The 20,270-nt window shown below is 41.9% G+C and overlaps 1 protein-coding gene across 3 annotated transcripts in view; it reads left to right on the top strand.

The window, feature by feature from the left end:
- Positions 1 to 18,581, top strand: part of LHFPL2 (LHFPL tetraspan subfamily member 2) — a 69,153-nt gene extending 50,572 nt beyond the window's left edge. For all 3 annotated transcript variants that reach the window (XM_047088401.1, XM_047088393.1, XM_047088384.1), the window contains exon 3: positions 14,537 to 18,581. In XM_047088401.1, coding sequence (XP_046944357.1) covers positions 14,537 to 14,793 — 257 coding nt within the window. In that variant the 3' untranslated portion in view covers positions 14,794 to 18,581. The remainder of the gene's footprint in view (positions 1 to 14,536) is intronic.
- The last annotated feature ends 1,689 nt before the right edge of the window (positions 18,582 to 20,270 follow it).

The raw sequence follows: 20,270 nt of genomic DNA, 5'->3' as shown, positions 1-20,270 counted from the left end.
ATTTATGAGCGCAGTTACAGTCTCTCCAGTATACAGTCTCTCCAGTAGTGTTATTAAATGTCCAGGAATCAGTCTCTTTTTTAAAAGACAGCCCCCAGTACCAATGAAATCTCAAATAAACATAGGACATGAAGCCAATATTAAAAACTTTATTTAACACAAAACGCACAGTTACTATGTGTTGAGAGTTTTGAGGCTAACCTCAGGGCCCTAGTGTTGAAAAGATGATGTGTGCTTCCCTGTAGGAACTATTTAACGTGATCTGGACCCTAAGACCTTTAGCAGGCAAGAGATTTACTTATTATCCTAAAAATTTCATAGCTCAACATTTTTTAAAGTGTCTTTTACTCTGCTATACACTGCATTTTATTTTGGAAGTTTATTTTGAATGATCAGTGTAATTTCGTTATAGTCAAACAGGAACTTTTTTTTTCCTTTTTTTTTTTTTTTTTTTTAAAGAGAGACAGAATGTGCAAGCAGGGGAGAGGGGCAGAGGGAGAGAGAGTATCTCGAGCAGGCTCCATGTTCAGGGAGGGAGAGCGGGGCCAGGGGTGATGCCATGACCCTGGGATTATGACTTGAGCCTAAAGCAAGAGTCAGAGGCTCAACTGACTGAGCCACCCAGGTGCCCCAAACAGGAGCTCTTTCTTAATCCTGCATGTTGGATGAATAATTTATCAAGAAAATATTTCATAAACTTTTCCCAGTTGCATGTAAATAGTTTAAAAAATAGCTTCTCACTTAGAATGAAAGTAAAACTGTATCAGTAATTCACAGGAAGGAATAATCTGAGTAAATTCTTCTTTACCTGTGTTTGTTAGGATGCATTTTAAGAGTTAAGGCTTTAGAAACTGGTGAAGTAATTTGCATATAAATATGAATCATTGCTGAGAAAGACTTCAAGGAGGGTTCAACATGAGGGAAAGTGCATCTTATAGATTGTTTCTCCATATATTCTAAGGGCATCAGACAATTCTTAATTGGTAGTCATTAATTCTGAGTAATTATAACAGAAACTTCCTCTGGGGCCTTGGTTGTAAAGCCTCTTTGTGACAACTATGCTCTGATGGTCTTCCAAAGAATTCCCTTTATGTTGCTCTGTCATCCGCTGTCCACCCCCCAACCCGGGAAAAGTATTTTTCTTGCTAATTATAATTCCATGGGAGTGTTTTTAGTAGGAGACAAGTACCGTACTAGACCCTTCTGGAAGATGGTGGGAGTCTTAATAGAGCTTTTTAAAAAAATTGACACCTGATCCTTTTCTTCTCCTTCCCTTCAGAAAATCTTGGTGAAAAACCTCTAATGTTATTAATCCTGTAGGAAGATGACATGTAGACATAATCTGCATTACAAAGACACTGTGGTCATCAGTCAAAAACCCTTTCATTACCCGTGAACGCTTTGACCTCCAGTTCCTGACCTGGCTATCAAAGCAGAGTTATTAAATATAAGAGTTGAGCCTAGTCTGGCTTGTCTATAAACTCCTGACATTTTCAAATTCAGTGCAGAAAAACAATTTTAGATTTTGGATTCCAAAGAGAGAATTTGAAAGAGCCTCTTTACTCTTGAACCTATTACTTGCTTTTTAGAAAGGTGTCCCCAGCCTGACACAGGACCCTCTCCACCTCCCTTCCCTCTCCTCAGATGGGCCTCTTGCCCAGCAGTTACTGCCTTTGAGTGAATCCTGGTCCACTCTGTGCGAAGGTTTCCACTGCAAAAGGTGCACAGCAAAAACGAGAAAGATAAGGACAGTGTAGTAAGATTTCTTAGAGCTGCATGTATTCAATTTATAGAACTGTCCTTCATTGTCAGATTACATCCTTCACTGTTTTTGTGTTAAAATATCCTTTCTTCTATGCAATGATGAGGAAAGAAGATTGTGGTTATTTTCAGTGTCCTTATATTGGCAAAATAAAAATATTGGCCTTCCAGTAACTTTTCTGGCTATTATACTGGTGTGTGAGGTCCACAAGTGTGGGCAACACTCTTCAAGAATGTTAAAGGGTGTAGATTGTGTCTTTTTCACAGTTCTAGTTCTACTACTCAGAATGGGCCTCAGTAAATGTATGTTCACTGATAAAAACATGATCTGTGTTATGATCTGTACTAGCACAGCTATAAGTTTCTAGATATTTGAGAGTGAGTAAAGTGTTTACCAGTGCTACTGAGCCCCATCCTGACATGACCTCTGCCCGCCCAGACAAGGCATAAATAATTAATGGAGCCATCACCTGGAGAACTAAAGAATCATTTCAGAACTGGCAAGCACCAAAACCAAATTCTGTTTTGGCTTTTGAATAAATTTTCATTGAGAACTTGAAAAACGTTAATGGGCAAAGTGATTTCAAAGGTATAGGTTAACCAAAGGTGGCAGTTCTTGGGCAGAAATCTTTGATTTGCCTTATAACTAATACTTAATTACTTGTTTATAAATACTATTCAAATGTCCCTGACTCTGAATGGCTAACTTGACATTTTGGAACTGAGGATAGTGGCCTGGCATCTGAGAAGTCAAGCAGGCTGGAATACCATTGCTAGTTAGCTTTGGAACTTGGGAGGCATGGGAGCAAAACTCTCCTTGGGTGGAAAGAAGGGTCCTGGGAGCCACCATCCTGGTGTTTGCACTTGTGCTAAGCAAGATTTTATGAGAGCCTGATGCCTAAGATTGAGGGCAATATCCAGGTCCTGTAGACACCGAGACAAGCAGATCTCTCACCAACACATGGTTAGCTTAAGCCTATGATGCAGAGACAATGGCACAATGATGGAGGAGGAGGAGGTCAAGAGAGACAAAGATCATCAGCCATATTCTGTGGATTAAGAAAAGCCACCTGAAGGGGGTGAGATGGTTAAACAGTGGCTGACCTGCTGGAGGAGGATGTAATTTGGGGGCTGAGAATGCTCTAGGTGCTGTGTTTTGTTTAATCGGCTGTCTGGGAAGAACGTAGGACATGTTTTCTTGTGGATGACATTGTTCTGGGTGGATGTGCAGTTTTAGATGGTCCCCAATCACACAGAATCTCGGAGCAAAGACAAAAATGTGTATGGATTGTATGGCTTACATTTTTCCCCTCTAGTCCAATGGGGTTTATGTTTTGCTTGCAGTTTTCTCACACAGGTGTTCCACACCTTCAGAAGAGGACATCACCACAGACTTGAAATTGTTCTCACTTGGTCACTAGGTTTTCCTTCTAGAAGCTTCTCTGGCCAGGGACAGCCATTCCCAAGTGGCATCTATATGGCAGTAAGGAGGTTGGTGATACTCAGACTGTAATGGAAGAGAAAGTCCTGTGGATGGAACTTCTTTACCTTTTGGTTGTCTTGCTGTACGGTTAGCAAATCAGCCTGTCCTCACCTTTTGGTGCAGTCTCCCTCTCCCCACCACCCCCTCACAACACTCCTGTGGTTCTCTCACTTGATAAGTGTTCCTCATCATCTGCTCTCTAACCTCTTGTAGGTGTAAGGAAGCCAGCCATACGAGTCTCCCCTCTTCAGCTGGACACAGGCTTTTGTTTCAGAAGCTAATCTCTGGTTTGCAGTGAAGCAGCAGCAGTAGTCTAGCACGAGGGCTCAGGAGTGGACTCTGGAGCCATATTGCCTGGATTGGAGTCCCAGCCCCACCACTCATTACCTGTGTAACCCTACTTAATTTAACCCCACATGCTTCCGTTTCCTCATCCATCAAATGATAATAGTGCCAACCTCCGAAGATTGTTAGAAGGACTAAATGAGTTAAAATGCTTCACCAGTGCCTGGCACATTATAGTGCTCAATGAGCATTAATGCTTGTCACTGTTATTATTTTTTTTAAGTTTATTTATGTTTGAGAGAGAGAGAGAGCACACATGGGGAAGGGGCAGAGAGAGGGAGAGAGAGAGAATCCCAAGCAGGCTCCGCACTGGCAGCGCAGAGCCCAATGCAGGGCTCAAACCCATGACCCCGTGAGATCATGACCTGAGCTGAAGTCAGACCCTTAGGCGACTGAGCCAACCAGGTGCCCCTGGTTGCCCTATTAAAAAGTTCTAATCATCCGTATAAACTTCCAACTTTAGTTATAGTTGTGAATGTGTAAAATGGGGAGGGTGTTTATAGCTTTAGCTCCTTGTCATCTTTACTTCGAATCTACTATTTTGCCATAGAAGACCTTTCCAAAAGGTTCTGGAAAAGATGTTAAGACTAGAAAGAAAACAGGAATAAGAAACGACTTGTGAAGTTGGGTCAAGAACACAGCATGTGTAGAGGAAAATGGCTTAAGGACTGAGTGTGGATTTGGGATAGGGATGGAGACACAGAAGCCAAGGAAAAGGGACCACACTCCTTAGGGCTGTTAACAAGTTTACAATTGAATGGGAGTCCATCTGAGCCAAAACCAGTACTGTTCTTTTATGGGACAAATGCACATTATGTCAGAGTTAAGACTTCCCTTTTTTACTACCCTTGTTCTAGATAGTTTTCCAGATAGTTGGTTAACCCTATACTTGCACCTTAAAATTTCATAGCTAAAATTGTTAAATAAAAAGTACACTTCGGGGCACCTGGGTGGCTCAGTCTTGATTTCAGGCCATGTCACAATCCCAGGGTCGTGGGATCCAGCCACAGGTCAGGCTCCATGCTGAGTGTGGAGCCTCCTTAAGATTCTCTTGCTCTCTCCCTCTGTCCCTCTCCCTTGCTCAAATGCTCTAAAATTTAAAAACAACAACAAACTTACTTTTCTTCTTTCTTAAAACAGTAGAGAGAACCTAGTGAAGCCTTGTATCGTTACTGAGAGCAATCAGTACAGAAATGTCTCGCACAGTCCCTGCACATGAGAAGTATACAGGTTCATACCATGATGATTGGGATAAAAATAGCTTGGTGACAGGGGCTCCTGGGTGGCTCAGCTGGTGGAGCGTCTGACTTCGGCTCAGGTCATGATCTCATGGTTCGTGGGTTCAAGCCCCACATCAGGCTCTGTGGTGACAACTCAAAGCCTGGAGCCTACTTCAGATTCTGTATCCCTAATTCTGTGACCCTCCCCTGCTCACACTCTGTCTCTCTCTCTCTCAAAAATAAATAAACATTAAAAAAAATTGTTTAAAAAAAAAGAATAAGCTTGATGACAGATTCATTGGGTGGGAACTGGAGACAGTCTGATACAGTGTGCCTTCTTCATGATGTATGTTTGCCTTGGGGTACTGTAAAAGAGAAGTGTCTTCACCTAGTAACAGTTGATGACCTACAAATAGCCATTAAGGACGGCCAAAATGACTTCTGACTGTCAGCATGAAAGATGATTTGGGGAAGAATTCAAATTTAGACAGAAGAGACAGCTAAACATCCAGGTAAATGTTAACCAGCATCCCTAGGTTTGTTGTAAATCACCCTGTACATCAGTTGTTGTACCACATGATGGTTCCAGACTTAGAGGTAAATAACTCAACATGGTATTCCTCTCCTGGAATGCACACCACACACATCAGATGCTAACATGTGACCCTGCCTTCTGGGCTGCCGATGAGGTGTGTGCTGGGGGGGGGGGGGGGGAGTCTTTTCCTGGGCTAAAGAGCAGTTCTGTGTTCTCTGCCTTCAATTCTGGCACCTTCTGTCGGTCTTTACATTCTCCAGACTTATGCTGCTTCTAGGTACCACCCTTACCTCTTTGCAAACTGCCATGGTCCACCTCCTTCATTTACCTTTGTATCCCTCTGCCTTCTGTCACCTGCCATTTTTCCTGAACTTCCCCAGGTTTATCCCTGCACTGATTCCCTCCCCTCTGGTGTCTTGGAAAGTTCCCACAAGTCAGCCACAGCTTCACTGTCTTTTTAGCTGTCCTCATTGCAGCCAGCCATTGTTGGAAACAGTTTCAGAGTTTTGAGGCTAAACTAAGGATAACTGCTAGATAACTGAAAATCTGTTACATTTAATTGGCTTAATACCCTTTTCTTTGTGTTCTCCCAAAGAACATCATTTTCTATAGCTAGAAAGGAGGTTTTCCTTGCCTGCAGTCAAGTAAAAGGCCAGTACCGTGGTTTGGACCTTGTGTGGGTTTCATTAGTAAGTATGGCTGTTGTGTTGGCCAAAATTACCAACACCAGAGATCCATGTTATTGACTGAAGCTTTTCTTCCAACCATTTAAAAAACTTGTCAAGTATGTTGTATTAGTTTTCTTTAAGATGTGACATCTGCATCACAGCACTGTCTTTTCATCCATCCCACAAATATTTACTGAGCACCTTTTATATGTCTTACATTGTTCTAGTCAATTGGGATAAAGAATAACCTAAGTTCTTTCTCTTCATGCAATTTACACTGAAGATGGCAGAGACACAGTAAACCAAATAAGTAAATTATTTAGTATATTAAAAGGTGATGGATGCTACAGAAGAAAAAAAGGTGTAGCCAGGGTAAGAGAGGTTAGGTATGCTGGGATGATAAGAGGACAGATTCTAATATGAAATAGGCTAGTCAGCATAGAATTCAGGGAGAACAGATTTAAAGACTTAAAAGGTGATAAAGGAGTCAGCCCTATGGGTAATCAGGAGAAGGAGCTTTCCAGGCCCAGAGAACAGTTAGAAGGCAGGCTCATAGGCCTTGCTGATAGAGAGCTGTGGACTCTGAGAGAAAGAGCAGAGTCAACAATGATGCTAAGGTTTTTGGCCTGAGCAGGTATAAGAACTGAACTCCTATTTGCAGATATGAAGTCCACAGAGCAAAGATAAGCTTGTGAAGTGGGGAGGGACAAGAGTTAGGTTTGCACATAATTTTCAAGTACCTTGTTAGACATCCAAGTAGAGATCAGGTAGACAATTGGATATGCACATCTGGAGATGAGAGCCTAGAGTATTTAAAGCCATGGGACCAAGTGTGATCAATGAGGAGAATACAGAGAAGAGGACAAAGGATTGAGCCCCGGGCACTCTAGAGTTAAGATATTGGAAAGTTAAGGAAGAACAGCAAAGGATGCTGAGGAGAAAAAGCCAACATGGCAGATGAGCTAAAATTCTTGCAAGGAGGACTGTTTTGCTTTAATCCTTTACTGTCGGTACTTTTTGAACTTGTTGATTGGAGTTCTCCGTAAGCCTGGAATGCTCTCTGAACGGTGTCCTAGAATGGGGCTGGGATACTAGAAGCCAGTCAGTCATTCTCTGGTCTTACTTGCCTTGCTTCTTGTTAGAGAGATGGCTGCCTTGGAGAAAGGGAATGAGGTGTAGGGGTGTGGTGTCAGGGGCAGCCTCCTGGCATTATGCTGTGGTGAACTGAGCTGGGTCCACAAAACCTGGAGCCAGGCTAAGCTAGGTCCACATCCCAGACCTCTGAGTCACAGGGTAGACCTGAAAGGGGTCCCCAGCTGTGTTCCTAGAAGAGTCAGTGGCTATTTCAAAGAAGTAAATTGAACTCTTGACCTCTGTTATCCAAAGTTAACTGTGACACACCCATCAGGTTTGTGGTAAATGCTAAGACAAAATTGTGATGTATACTAAGAAATAAAATTTTCTGCCCTCAAGGGGCTCAGAGTCCTACCAGGGTACTGCTGTATCCTGAGGGCTGAGTATAATGACTGGCACTGAGGAGAGAACTCAGTAAATAGCTGTTGAATAAATATACAAAAATAACAATGCGATAAAGAGCTGAAGAGGAATATGCACAGGGTAGTGAAAGCACACAGAGAATACCATTCTGGCAGAAAGTGATGACACATGTTTCACATGGAGGGGACATCTGAATTGGGGGACAGGGGATGTTTCCAGGTAGATGACTACCCAAGGGGTCAGCAGGAATATAAGGTCCCTCGTTCAGGGAATGGTGATATGTGTGGTGTGACCAGATTCCTTGAGGATTACTGGCCTAAAAACGTTTAAAGCCTATGAAACCCTACATGACCCCAGTCCTCTACCCCTGCTGTGGCCCCTGGACTGTGTCGGGCAGCAGGACAAGTATATGGTATATACTCAGCACACACTCCCCGTGACTTACCTAATTGGAACCCAAATTTATCTAAAGCTAGTAAGCCTACTGTCAACTATCTGCTGTGTGCTTACTCTCCAGAGATTAGGATATTTCATAGCTTTAGAATGAGCTTCTTGATTACAGTGTAGTAGAGGCTCACTGTTGTGTCCCTCGCTGGGGGCCTCGCTACAGGTTGACAGTAGCAGTAACAGATGGCCTTCTTTTCTTCCTGTCCTTAGAAAATTGCTTTGCAAACTAAGGTCTAGCCTGTCTTGGCAGTTTTGTCTAGAAGCCTGTCTGAAGAGGAGGTAGGAATGTGATGCCCAAAGACCCACTTGTTTTTCTGTAGAGGAGGAGCCAGCCTTTGGTTCTGATGTTTTCAGCCCAGGAAAAATGGCTTTCTTCCACAAAAATGGTGGGTGACCCATAAAAGACAAGAAACCTTGAGTCCATACCCTTGGCCAGCTGGTGGTGAAAGAGTGACAATTGTGTGGTTGATCTTGAGGGAAGGAGGTGATGCTCTAACAGCCAAGGAGAGACTGAAACAGCATGGAGACTTTCTTCACTTCCTCCACAGACTAAAGAGCTATGGTTCAGACTGGGCTCCCCCATTCCTGGCATCTCATAAAACGTGAGGTAGTCATCTTCAGCTCAAGTAAAGTATTATTTATTATATTCAGCAACTCCTAATCTTTCTAAATTTGGGGGCTTGGCAGGATTATGGAGATGTTTGTCTTCCCACCTAAAGGATTTCCTTAAAATGTACATTTGCTATCATTATTTGATTCCAGGGCAGTAGTCCAAAAATTACATAAGATATACAACTCTGTGGTTGGTCTAATCACAGTCAATGAATGTAGGTCACAAAGCAAGAGGATGAGGACTTTACTCTTCTTGGTGCATTTCATTCATGTTTTTTTTTTTAGAACCTTCTAGATTTTAGGCACTGAAAATGCTGTAATAAGACATAGCTCCTATCCTCTTAGAGCTCATGTAGTTTAATTATTTGAGTTAAATCCAAACCACATGTTTAGGTTGACCACAGAGACTGAAAACTCCTATGCAGCAAGATCACACGGCTGGGAATCCAGGGTTGAATCTGAAAGCTCCATCCAGGTAGGGGTAGATATTACTAAAACAGCAGAGGGGCGTGGTGGGCATTGCACTGTGATAGCTCTTGTGATACATCATGAGAGAACTGACACCGTGTGGTTAGCCTCACTGGGCTTGTCAGGGCTCTGTCTCCGGCCTGTGGTGGCATCTTGGGTAGTCCAAGTAACTAACCACCAGTTTCTTTTCATTTTTTTTCTTCCCCAAAGTTAAGTCATACCCAGGTGACCCCATGATGAGCAGATGCTGGCATCTTCTAATCCTCTTGGGGCAACAAACTGGGAGGCCGCTAGCAAGAGAGGAGATGGGGTACAGAGATGAGGATATCTTTTAAAGTTGTAGAAAATGGTACCTTCTCGGGTACCGTTCTAACAAGTTGAGCCATGGCAGAGGTTATCAGCCCTCTGAGTGACTTCCTGTCTCTTTCAGTGCTAGCTGTTTTCTTTGGTCGCTGGGCAGTATCATTCTCCCTGCTTTTCTTCCTCCCAGCTGGGCCAATCACTGCTCAACCAGGCACATGGGGAGATATGCCAGTCAGAAGAAAAGCAAAGGCCCACTGGCCTAGTCCCTTTCTCTATCACCCCTCTCCCCAAACAGTAATGCTTTAGGGCAAGGTGATAGACCCCAGAGACAACTACGGGCTGACCTAACTTCAGAAACTACTTTTTTAATAGCGGCAGAGGAAGATCAGACCATTTTCTGGAATGGCTCTTATGTTAAACTGACTCCAGAGCACACTTCACCTGCCATTTGGTCTCTAGCTATAACCCACAACCAAGCTTAGTGCCCCTGGGTGGTATACTCCAAATTGAGGACCAGAAGAACCATTCCCAATATGCAGCAGACTTGGTAGGTCTTACTATATTCTTCTGCCTGTTGTCTGACGTGCCTGTTTAAGACTTTAATTCTGTCTCATTAGCTGGTATCATTAAGCCTATTTTGAAGGTCAGGGCTTAAGTTTGCTTCTAAACACTGGGATTCACAGACCTGCAACAGGACAGTGTGACAGGATAAACCAAAAACCAAGAGTCGTCATTTCCTTTCCTGCTGGCACATTTCATTCTTATTGACTGGTATCTGTCAAGTTTTTTTAAATGGTTGTCACGGGATGCACCATGGTTTAGAGATATTTTATTACAGGTTTAACTATGTTCCCAGCACTATTCTGAGTCCTGGCTTCATAGTGCTTAACCACATAATACAAAAGTCCCTGCCCTCGTGGAGTTTAAAGTCTAGGATGGAGATGGAAACAAAGTAAAATAGTAGGTTGAACTACATTTTATGTCCACTTTTGTAGGTCACAGATGGTCAAATATTGAAAGTTTCATATGATTCAAAGTAATATATTCTATGTTAGTAATCATAAATGCTAAGGAGAAATAAAGCAAGGACAGGGGGGAGATACAGGGTTGGAATTTTAAATAGATTGGAATGGAAGGCCACACTACCATGGTGGCATCTGTAGCCTAAAAGCCATCTGGAAGGAAGACACTGCTGGGAAGAGGAATAGCAAGTGCAAAGGCCCGAGCATGGGTGGATGTCCGTGGAAAAGCCTTCTGGCTGGTGAGGCTGGAGCAGAGAGCACAGGGTTACAAAGGCAGGCAGGGGTCAGTTTGAACAGGTAATAGGGAGCTGGATGACAGGGCCTTGAAGGCCAAAGAGAGAAAGAGAAAGCTGGATTTTCCTCTGAGATGGGGAACCCCAATGGATCTGTTTCTCACTTTTATTAACAAGCAAAAAAAATCTGTTAGAGTGGTGTTTCAGTGCTAAGGAATGCTTGTTAGGGCCCAGGCTGCTCATAAGATGCACTGGGCCTGAGAGCAGTGGAGTTAGGACATTGTAAGGTAGGGACTAAGCGTGGCAGTCACTGGAGAGGGCCACCTGAATCATTAAACTTTCTGGAATTCCTTTGGTAGAGAGCCTGTGTGTAAATACCAGAGAGAAGAAAAATGGGACTTTTTTTTTTTTTTTTTTGCTTACCCAAAGGCCCACTGTTTCCTTTCTTTCAATGAGATGTAGGTCTTGCATTTTCATGGCATTAACTGTGCTAGTAACCACTCTGATGAGTGTTGAGAGGAGAGATCCCAAAAGCCATGGCAAGGTACATGGTAGCCATTTCCCCCCTCTGAGAATCTGGTTAAGGCCCTCTTGTGTTTGTCTAGGCTGGCTGCCCTGGGTGGCAGCCTGTGGTTTCAGCACAGATGGCACCCACCGGGGCTTGCAGAAATACCAGGGCCCACTTTTTTTACCCTCCCACATGGACTGCCCTGTGGGCTTATAAATATTCAAGCTGAGGCTTTGGACAAACTCATAAGCATGGCACCCTTCTATGTTAAGAAAAGCCTCCCTGCTGTCCTTATTCACAAATTGGCCAGTAGCTGCCACAGGATTTTAAGCTGGGCTGATGCACTTCTACAACCTTAGCTGAGCTATTAGAAAGGGGGAACAGCTAGAAGCACTAAGGAGCAGTGTTGGAGTGAATGTTTGTGACTGCTTGGTGAAGAGGGATCTGATATTAAAATAAAGACTGTATTATTTATTTTGAAACTGCCTACTTCCCACAAGGATCTGAAATAGCCAAAGTAAGGTATTTTTTATGTCCTAAAACCAACTCCATCCATGTGTAAAGGCAAACTCTATGCTTTCTGTCTTGATCATATTAAAAAACATTACTTATGCGGCTTAAGCCCAATAATAAAATGATATACATAATATTTAATCAGAGCCACAATTTAAATATGAACACTCGGGTCTTTTATAGGGACAAGCAGCTAATTAGGCTCCCTTGCCTAGAGCTTGACCATAGAGCCTCCATGCCAGAGAGTCTCTGAATCCTTGCAGAAGTCTCAGCCATGGTCCCTCACCATTTCCAGGGTGGTAACTTAGTACCTGTGGGTGGAGACTACCAAAGTTCCATGTTCTTTGGGTGAAGTTTCCTAGGGAACAAGATGGAGATTAATCAGGCTTTATCATAGGCCCTTTGAAATACAAAAGAATTTGCTCAGTAATTTTAGATCTCCCCAGCTGAGTAAAGTATGTTCTGATGGAGGAGAGTATATATATTCTTCCAAGGTTATTAAGTTGTAGCTTGGGTTCTCCCCTCCTCCCCACCCAATTACTACACCTTTCAAAATATACCCTCAAAATTGAACGGATTTGCTTATTCATAACTGGTGAACTTTAAACTGCTTTTATATAGGAGGGATCTGCCAAAGGCTTTCACCTATTGTCAGCTGTTAGTCTGTTCCAGTTTTGTTACTGCCATTACTATTAGGGACATGGAAAGTATTTTTTAGGTGCTTTTAACATTCACAACTATTTTATGAGTTAAGGATTAGCCGTTTTACAGGTGAGGAATCATAATCAGACAAAAGAGATTTTTTTCCAAGGGCACCAGTCTTAAATGGCAAAAGCTTGGGTTCAAACCTCTATCATACCCTGAACTCAGAGCTTGTAACTATTAACTGACCTACCTCTTAATTTACTGAGTCTTTGCTAAGACCTTGCATATTCTAGAGTACCAACACATTCTTCACTGGCTGCCTGGCCTTATCCTTGGGGGAATTAGCTCCTTTCACTTACGCATCTGACTGTGGAGGGCATTTCTCTACCTACTTTCTAACACTCTGACCTATGGAGAAATAAAGGGTTGCAGGGTTGGAAAGACTTCATTTTTGAAGCACCCTTCTTCAGACAGTGAACAGAGGAACCAGTTCCCTCTATTCCATCCCTGCTAGAAAGTCCTCTAAGGCCTCCAGAGTAGAACAATGGAATTAATTAGGGAAGCAGGGATGGTCAGATCCAAAATCAGACATGAAATGCCATGCTTGGTGAGAAGATGTCATCATAGGATGAAGACAGAACTATGAAAGTTGTGATCTGTGGTTTGAAACGCAGCCCTTGATCTTGTTCAAACCTAATACTACCACAGGTTCAGTCACGTTCTTTTTTGTGGGAAAGTTGCTGTAATGACTTGGAAGCTTTGGTGTGGTAAACTCAGAGAATTTCAGTAAAGGTAGGAAGACAGAATTTAGAACCAATATTAAATGAGGAGGATAGAATTGCCACTGCAAGGTATCTGAAAAAGCTTTTGGGGGATATAAATTAGCAATCTTGATTATACAGGTGTCATTTTGCAGAGAAAACTTTTTTTCTCCTGCCACATAAAATAAAGCCATCCTCTTGCGGCATTCTTTCTACCGAGAAAGTTTCATTAGGTAAGATTTGGGGCCCTCTCTTGCCTTTGTCATTTCAGGTTCTGGACTTCCTTATGAGCAGCTTCTGGCGTGGGACTGGCAGCCAGGGCTAGAGGGGGACAGGCAATGCACTCACTCTCTCCCACAGGGTAGACCCCTGAAAGTGATGGTCTCCTTACACTTTGTCTCACTTGCTTTGCCTTAGTCCTCAACTCCTAGAGCTGGCAAGAGAACTCTCAGTTACATAGCAGTGAAGCCATAAGGAACAGGAAAATGGACATTTAATGATAGGGTGGTGGGGTCAGCAAAGTGGCAACAGAGCTTATTAATGTCTCCTCAGGGCCAAATTCATTTAAAAGCATTCTAAAAGAATTCAGACAAAACAATTCTTAAGTTTGCAGTGTGTTTTTTTTTTTAATGTTTATTCATTTTCTGAGAGGCAGAGAGAGACAGAGCATGAGTGGGAAAGGGGCAGAGAGAGGGAGACACAGAATCCAAAGCAGGCTCCAGGCCCTGAGCTGTCAGCACAGAGCCTGCCGCAGGGCTCGAACTCACGAACTGCAAGATCAGGACCTGAGCCACCCAGGAGCCCCTGCGGTGTGTTTCTAAATGCTTATATAAGTATAGAAATCTCTGACTTGGGTATGCAGTCGGTTGTTGGTGAATGCCAACAAAAAGACTCCTCATAGGCTTTAATTCAGGTTAAGATCTGGTCTCTTGCAATTTAACCATGGTTCTGTGTGAATTTCCTTAGAACAGGGGTTGGCAAACTTTTCCTGCAAAATTCCAGACAGTAAATAAATATTTTAGATCTTTCTCGCCCTAGGGTCTGTAGAAATTACTTACTCTGCTGTTCCAGCACCAAAGCAGCCACAGGCAAAGTCCATAAAATGAATGGTCACAGGGTATGTTCCAATAAAACTTTATTTATAGAACCAAGTCCGCATTTCACTTGTGGGCCTTAGTTTGCCAATGTCTGCCTTAGACCTATAGGAAAATGCTCAGTGCTATAAGAGCTTTGTGGGAAGAAAAAATAACAAGTTTGATTTGCTTTTCTAGAAATTACTGAGTTCACATTCCAGTACGTATAAAAGAGGCTAAAAATATTTCTAAGAAAGGGATGAGATTTCTTGATCAGGTCGGATTAGTTGCGTAAAATAGTCCCTGACACTTGATATTGCAAAACAGATGCCATCGCCCAAAGCAGGGAAATCAGTAACAATTACAACCTATCTGTACAGTTATTCACTTTATACTGTAAAGCCAGGGGACGTTCTCACCTGTCTTCTCTTCTGCCCTGCAGGACTGTTCCTTATTCTGGGTTTGATACTCTACCCTGCTGGCTGGGGCTGCCAGAAGGCCATAGGCTACTGTGGACACTATGCATCGGCCTACAAACCCGGAGACTGCTCCTTGGGCTGGGCCTTTTACACCGCCATCGGAGGCACAGTCCTCACCTTCATCTGTGCTGTCTTCTCCGCACAAGCAGAAATTGCAACCTCCAGTGACAAAGTACAGGAAGAAATTGAAGAGGGGAAAAGCCTTATATGCCTCCTTTAGTTTGGAAGAGACACAAATGCCACTTTCTGCCTATGTAACCTTGTGAAACAGCACCCCTCTGGTTTCATCATCTGAGTCAAGTGAAGAACTAGCCTTTATCTACCAAAGCCTACATTCCACAGCCTTGAGCCTTAACAGGACCAATGAGAGGCAACAGTCAGCTAAGTGATGGCACTCGAGGACCACAGTGCAAAATGTCAGAGATGGAATATAAAAATACTGCATGAAGCCTGACACAAGTTGACAAGTCTGTCTGACTCCATCTTCCCCAAGGCTCAACAAAGGATAATGATCTAAACCATTAAGGCCGCAGTTCTTCTGGTAACAGAGGAGATTGTGAGCTAGATTTCCAGGCTATTTTGAGATGTGTTTCTGCCACAAGGCTGCATGCCTGTGAGCATCTCTGCCTCAGAATGAGGTTTGGGGGTTGGTGTTTTTGTCTCCTCCTAGTTCTTCCAAGTTTTCTCAGAGACTAAAAATGAAGACTGCATACTTACTGGGGATAGGGATGTGTGCTCAAGGGCATACAAGACACGGCCTCTTAATTAGCTGACCGAGGGGTGAGCAGGTCAGTGTGGAATGCTGTTATGGAACTTATTCTAGGCTGAATTCCAGAGTAAGGTAGATCTATTGAACTGTAATTCCAAGATTTTAGAAATTTGACGAAGGAAAGAATAAGGACTTGTATGATCATGAGAATAAAGAAGAAAATCCTGCTAGTGAAGACAAACTCATTCCACTTCCCAGCAGTCAGGCTAGCACCAGTACTGGCCCAGTCTCCTCTTCCAATGGAGATCACATGTTTTTCTCTTAGGGTTAGGATTGAGCTTTGACTGCCAAAGGAAACCTCACCCTGTTTCCTCATTCCAGGAACAGAGATCTCTAGGCCAGCTGTGGCTCATTCAGATGTACAGTGGAAGAACTTGCCAGAATCTCAGCACTTGTGGGGAGACCTCTTCCCACTGGTAACCATGTGGTAGTCAGCTGTATTTCCAACCCCAGCAGCAACTGAATGACATTCTTTGCAGGAAAAAATGAGCTAGTCATCTAAGTCAAGTTTCTCCAGTTACTGGTATTGATCCTGAAAGCAGACTAAAATAACATTAAAATTACTGCAATGGGTAATTTGCATCAAAGGCTTCATACCCAAAAATGCACAGAGTAGAAAGTTAATACAAAAATGAGAGTGAAACCAAGCCTAAAGCACCTGCCTATAACTGTTTACAAAAATAATGGAACACCACTATTAAAAAGGATTCAGGAGACTTTAATCTAGTTTCTGTAAGTTGCCAATAAAATGGATTGAGAAAAATGGTATTACCCATCACTTTAAATTTACTTTGGAATGATCTCAGTGGCAAGAACCCAGTTGGGTATTGCCCCAAGCTTCAGAACTGCAGAATGATACAGAAATTTAAGCAAGTGGAGTTGGACCTGTGAGATTTCTGGAAGAATTAAAAGGATAGGTCTATTTGGGCTTATGAATCTGCTCACGTGACAGCTTGCTTTGTTTTGAAAGCTTAACAAATAATTTACTCTGCACCTGCTCTGTGTAAGGTATTGTATTCTAAGTGCCATCAGGCATAGAACCCTGATTCAGATTTTACGACCTTGCCCCAGTGAATCATCTTCAGGCTGACTCTAAAACCATGCCTTGGTGCAAAACAAATAACTGCTTTATACGTAGATGGAATGGAGTGACTGAAGTTTTATTCCCTTCTGGCCTCTGGTCTATACCACAAATCATCCTATCACACAAAAGCTAAGGGCAGGAGGGGTGGTGGTGTAGAACCCGGCCTTAATGAGTTCACCAGTGTTCCACCAAAGTTCAAAATAAGCAAGATGCAGTCCTAGGACTTCTTTTGAAAAGAGAAGGGGTAAATAGGTATCCTCATAGCAGCCCTCGGTACAGCCTCAGGAAACAATCCTATCGAACACCACACAGAAATAGGTTACGGCAGCCAATGGACAGGGCTCCTGTCCCTGACTGTGCATTTATATGCTCTCACCAAGCCTCAATGCCCATAGTAACTACTTTTTAAACCTGAGCAGTAATTTTCATAAAAAAAAAAAAATTCCTTTTATCAGAAGATTCACTCTATTTTTTGCTGTAAAAAATAGAGAACCCATTTCCTAATTCCCTAACACTAATTTTATACTCTAACTTTCCTTCTTACAGACAAGTTTCAAGTCCTAAGCCCTGACACTCCTCTGAGCATGTCCATCATCTTTACTGTCTGATTGCTCTTCGGCTTAGGTGGTGATGTATATCTGGAACACCCTGATAACAGTAGTCACAAGTGTAAACCTTACTTGGCCAGTGTTCTACTCCATCAGTCTGAATGCTACAGAAAACAAAGCACATGCACACACACATAACCCCAAACCACTAAAAACTACTTAAATGCTGACTTAGTAATCAGAGATGGAAATTCTCTAGCAGAGACAGAGTAAGAAGTAATGTTGGGCCTTTTAAACCTTCAGTCCATTAGCTAGGCTTTGGGGGAAATGGACCATTAAAATCATGCTAGTCTACACCAAAACTGTACAGCTGTTTAAAAACCACTGAATATGAGGAATGTGTTGACCCACACTTTGGTAATTAATATCAATCACCTCATCACCTCAGTCTCAAAGTCTAATACACCTGGACCATTGCTACTACCAGAAAAGTCTTATTTATTTTTGCCTGCATCTGCGCTTAAAGTTTTGTGATGGGCTGGGCTTCTCAATGAACTCCAAGAAGGCAGAAATATCTGCCTTGGATTCTGTGGATTTTTTTAAACCTGTGTGCTAATTCAACAATGTTACATTCATTGTGTAAGGGTTTTTGTATAGTTTTCAAACCTCTGTGGTGTAATGATCTTTGTTAAACATGTAAAGTGCCATAGTCTTTTTTTATGTGTAGCATATTTAAAAAATATATATGTATATTATACATACACAAGTCTGTGTGAAAGATGTGCAATAACAAAGGTGTATGTATGTTTTGTTTTTTTTGGAAACTGGACAGGAGTCAGAACAGGGATTGTTTCTGTTTTGGCAAAGGAGAGGTAAACATTTTTTGCCTTCATGGCCTAGTCATTAACCCGTAACAATTTAAATGCTACACAAACCGATGTGAAGATAAGACTGGTATGGAATCATTTATTCCTGGGTCTAAATTAAAACAGTCACTAGATTTACGTGAAAATTAAGCCAGCACCAGGCCCAGTGAATGCTAGTCTTTCATGTGAAATGTGAAGCTGCCATGTTGCCTTTTCTGTTAGTGTGATAACTAGTAGCTGGTACATAATCACTAAGGAGCTATTTCTTAACACGCTTTGATAGACCATGTTAATGCTAGACCACTATTTAAGGGCTGCTCTCACACCTTTGTAGCCATAAGAGTCTGGCTTAGAACAGACCTCTCTGTGCAATAACATGTGGCCACTAGAAATCCCTGGCCTGTATTTGTACTGGGGCAGCAATGACTCCCAAGGGCCAAAAGAGTTAAAGGCATGACTGGGATTTCTTCTGAGACTCTGGTGAAACTCCTTCCAAGGCTGGGGGTTCATTAGGTGCTTTGGAGGAACTCAGCATCACTTGATATTCAGTAGCCACTTGAGCCAAATAGAAAATTGTATTTACCGCTAATGGACTCAATTTGAGCCTTCAAATTTGTGGTTATCCTATTGTATTGTAAACTAATACATTGTCTGTCTAGCATTGATTAGGTTCCTGTGCATATGTATTTCACAATGCCCTCCCCTCCCCAGATCTTAATTAAACCAGATTTTGGAAACTCATCCTGATTCTTTTCAAGTTTAAGTCTATTGGTTTCAATGGGATATATACAAGTTTCTCAAGAAAACATCTACCAGTCAAATTTTATGATAAACCCTAATTTAGATGTAATATTAACAATAGGAAAAAATATTCAGGTACTTTATTCCATTCACTAGTAACATATATATCCCTACCTTAGGTTAGCTTTAACTTTAATATTAAGTACACATTTCTTCCTTGGAGAAGCATCAATATAAATGGGGGGGGGGACTCTCAAATACTATAAAAAATATCTTAAATTTTATAGTAAATTTAAGAAATATGAAAATGCTTCTAAGTATTACAAAGGCTTTACAAAGAAATATGTGTAATAATGACAAGGAAGAAAGTCAGATGAAGGGCACCGTCTCTTCCAATATGAAAAGCCAGTTGTGGAACAGTTCCACATCCACATTTCTTGAAGGTAATCCTGCCCATAACAAGCCTTATCAAGAAGGAGAATTCTAATTTATTAATTGAAAGATGACACAAACTATTTCATAAACTCTGATTCAACTCTCCATATCCCATGAAGCACTTATCTGACAGAATAAACAAAAATGGCTATTTCTTTTCTGATTGAGGACCCATAACAGCTGAAACAACATTTATGCTTTGGCTTCTAAACATACCTGAAACCTGCTAGGTTTCTGATAGAAGTAAAAATTAAAAGCTGACAAAATTATTCGAATCACTCAAGAAAAAATATTCCAAACAAGTTATCTAAATATCTCAAGCAAAATTGGAAATTTTTGGTTGCTTTTTCAACTATCACATCTTTAATCCAAAAGAGAAAGGACCCTGACTTTACATGCCAGCAGAAGCTGGAGAATCCTCATAATTGCTTCCCATTTCATCCTTAGTTTTTACCTAGCAATTCTGCTACTGGATCAGCTTCTCATGATTGATCTCTCTGAACACTACATTCAGCTTACTCCTAGCTCTCCTTAAAGTCTTTGCGTAACATTAAAACTACCTAAGAACAGTCATGACTATCTTGGACATTTATTTTTAAGTGGGTGTTTTCAGGAATTTCCAATAATTCACCATCTTTTCAACTCTGCAACACTAAAGGATAAAAACAACACCAAAGCAAACTTTTAGCCTCCTCTTCAAAGCAGCAAGAACCAGTAACTGTCTTTATTTCAGAGTCCATGTCAGCTGCTTAATCATTTGGCTGGGGCCATGCAATTGCTGTCCCTATTACTATCTTCTTCCTTGCAGCTTCTTCCTCACCACATAGAGTTCTACAAGATAAGTCTTTAAATTGTAAACTGCTCATTTTGCTGAGGAATACAGGATGTAGATAAAAGCATAAATAAGAGGAAGCAGTAAAACCACATGGGAAGGAAAAGTCAACCAAATAACATGTAGATATGTGCAGCTCTTTGGTTTTTTATAGTAAAACATACAGAAAAATCTAACATCTATAGGCAAGCAGTCAACCAAGTGTCCAAGGGGGATACCACTTTGACCTATCCGCAAGAGAACAAAGCCTGAATTAAGGCAGGTGATGGTGAAAACTGTAAGATGAATTAGATAGGTTTTGGAAAAAAAAATGGACAGCTTGGTGACTAGTCAGAAGTGGGAGGGGGTGTGGAAAGAGAGGAAGAGAGAGTCCAGAGTGACTTCCTATTTAAATTGGGCACTGGGTGAAAAGTGATGCTGTC

Source organism: Lynx rufus, unplaced genomic scaffold, assembly GCF_022079265.1.
Source record: "Lynx rufus isolate CCGP_SWC_20201006 ecotype Redwood Valley unplaced genomic scaffold, mLynRuf1.p SCAF_1, whole genome shotgun sequence".
Lineage (NCBI taxonomy): Eukaryota > Metazoa > Chordata > Mammalia > Carnivora > Felidae > Lynx > Lynx rufus.
Note: the sequence above shows the minus strand (reverse complement) of the source record. Positions and strands in the feature narration are given on the sequence as shown.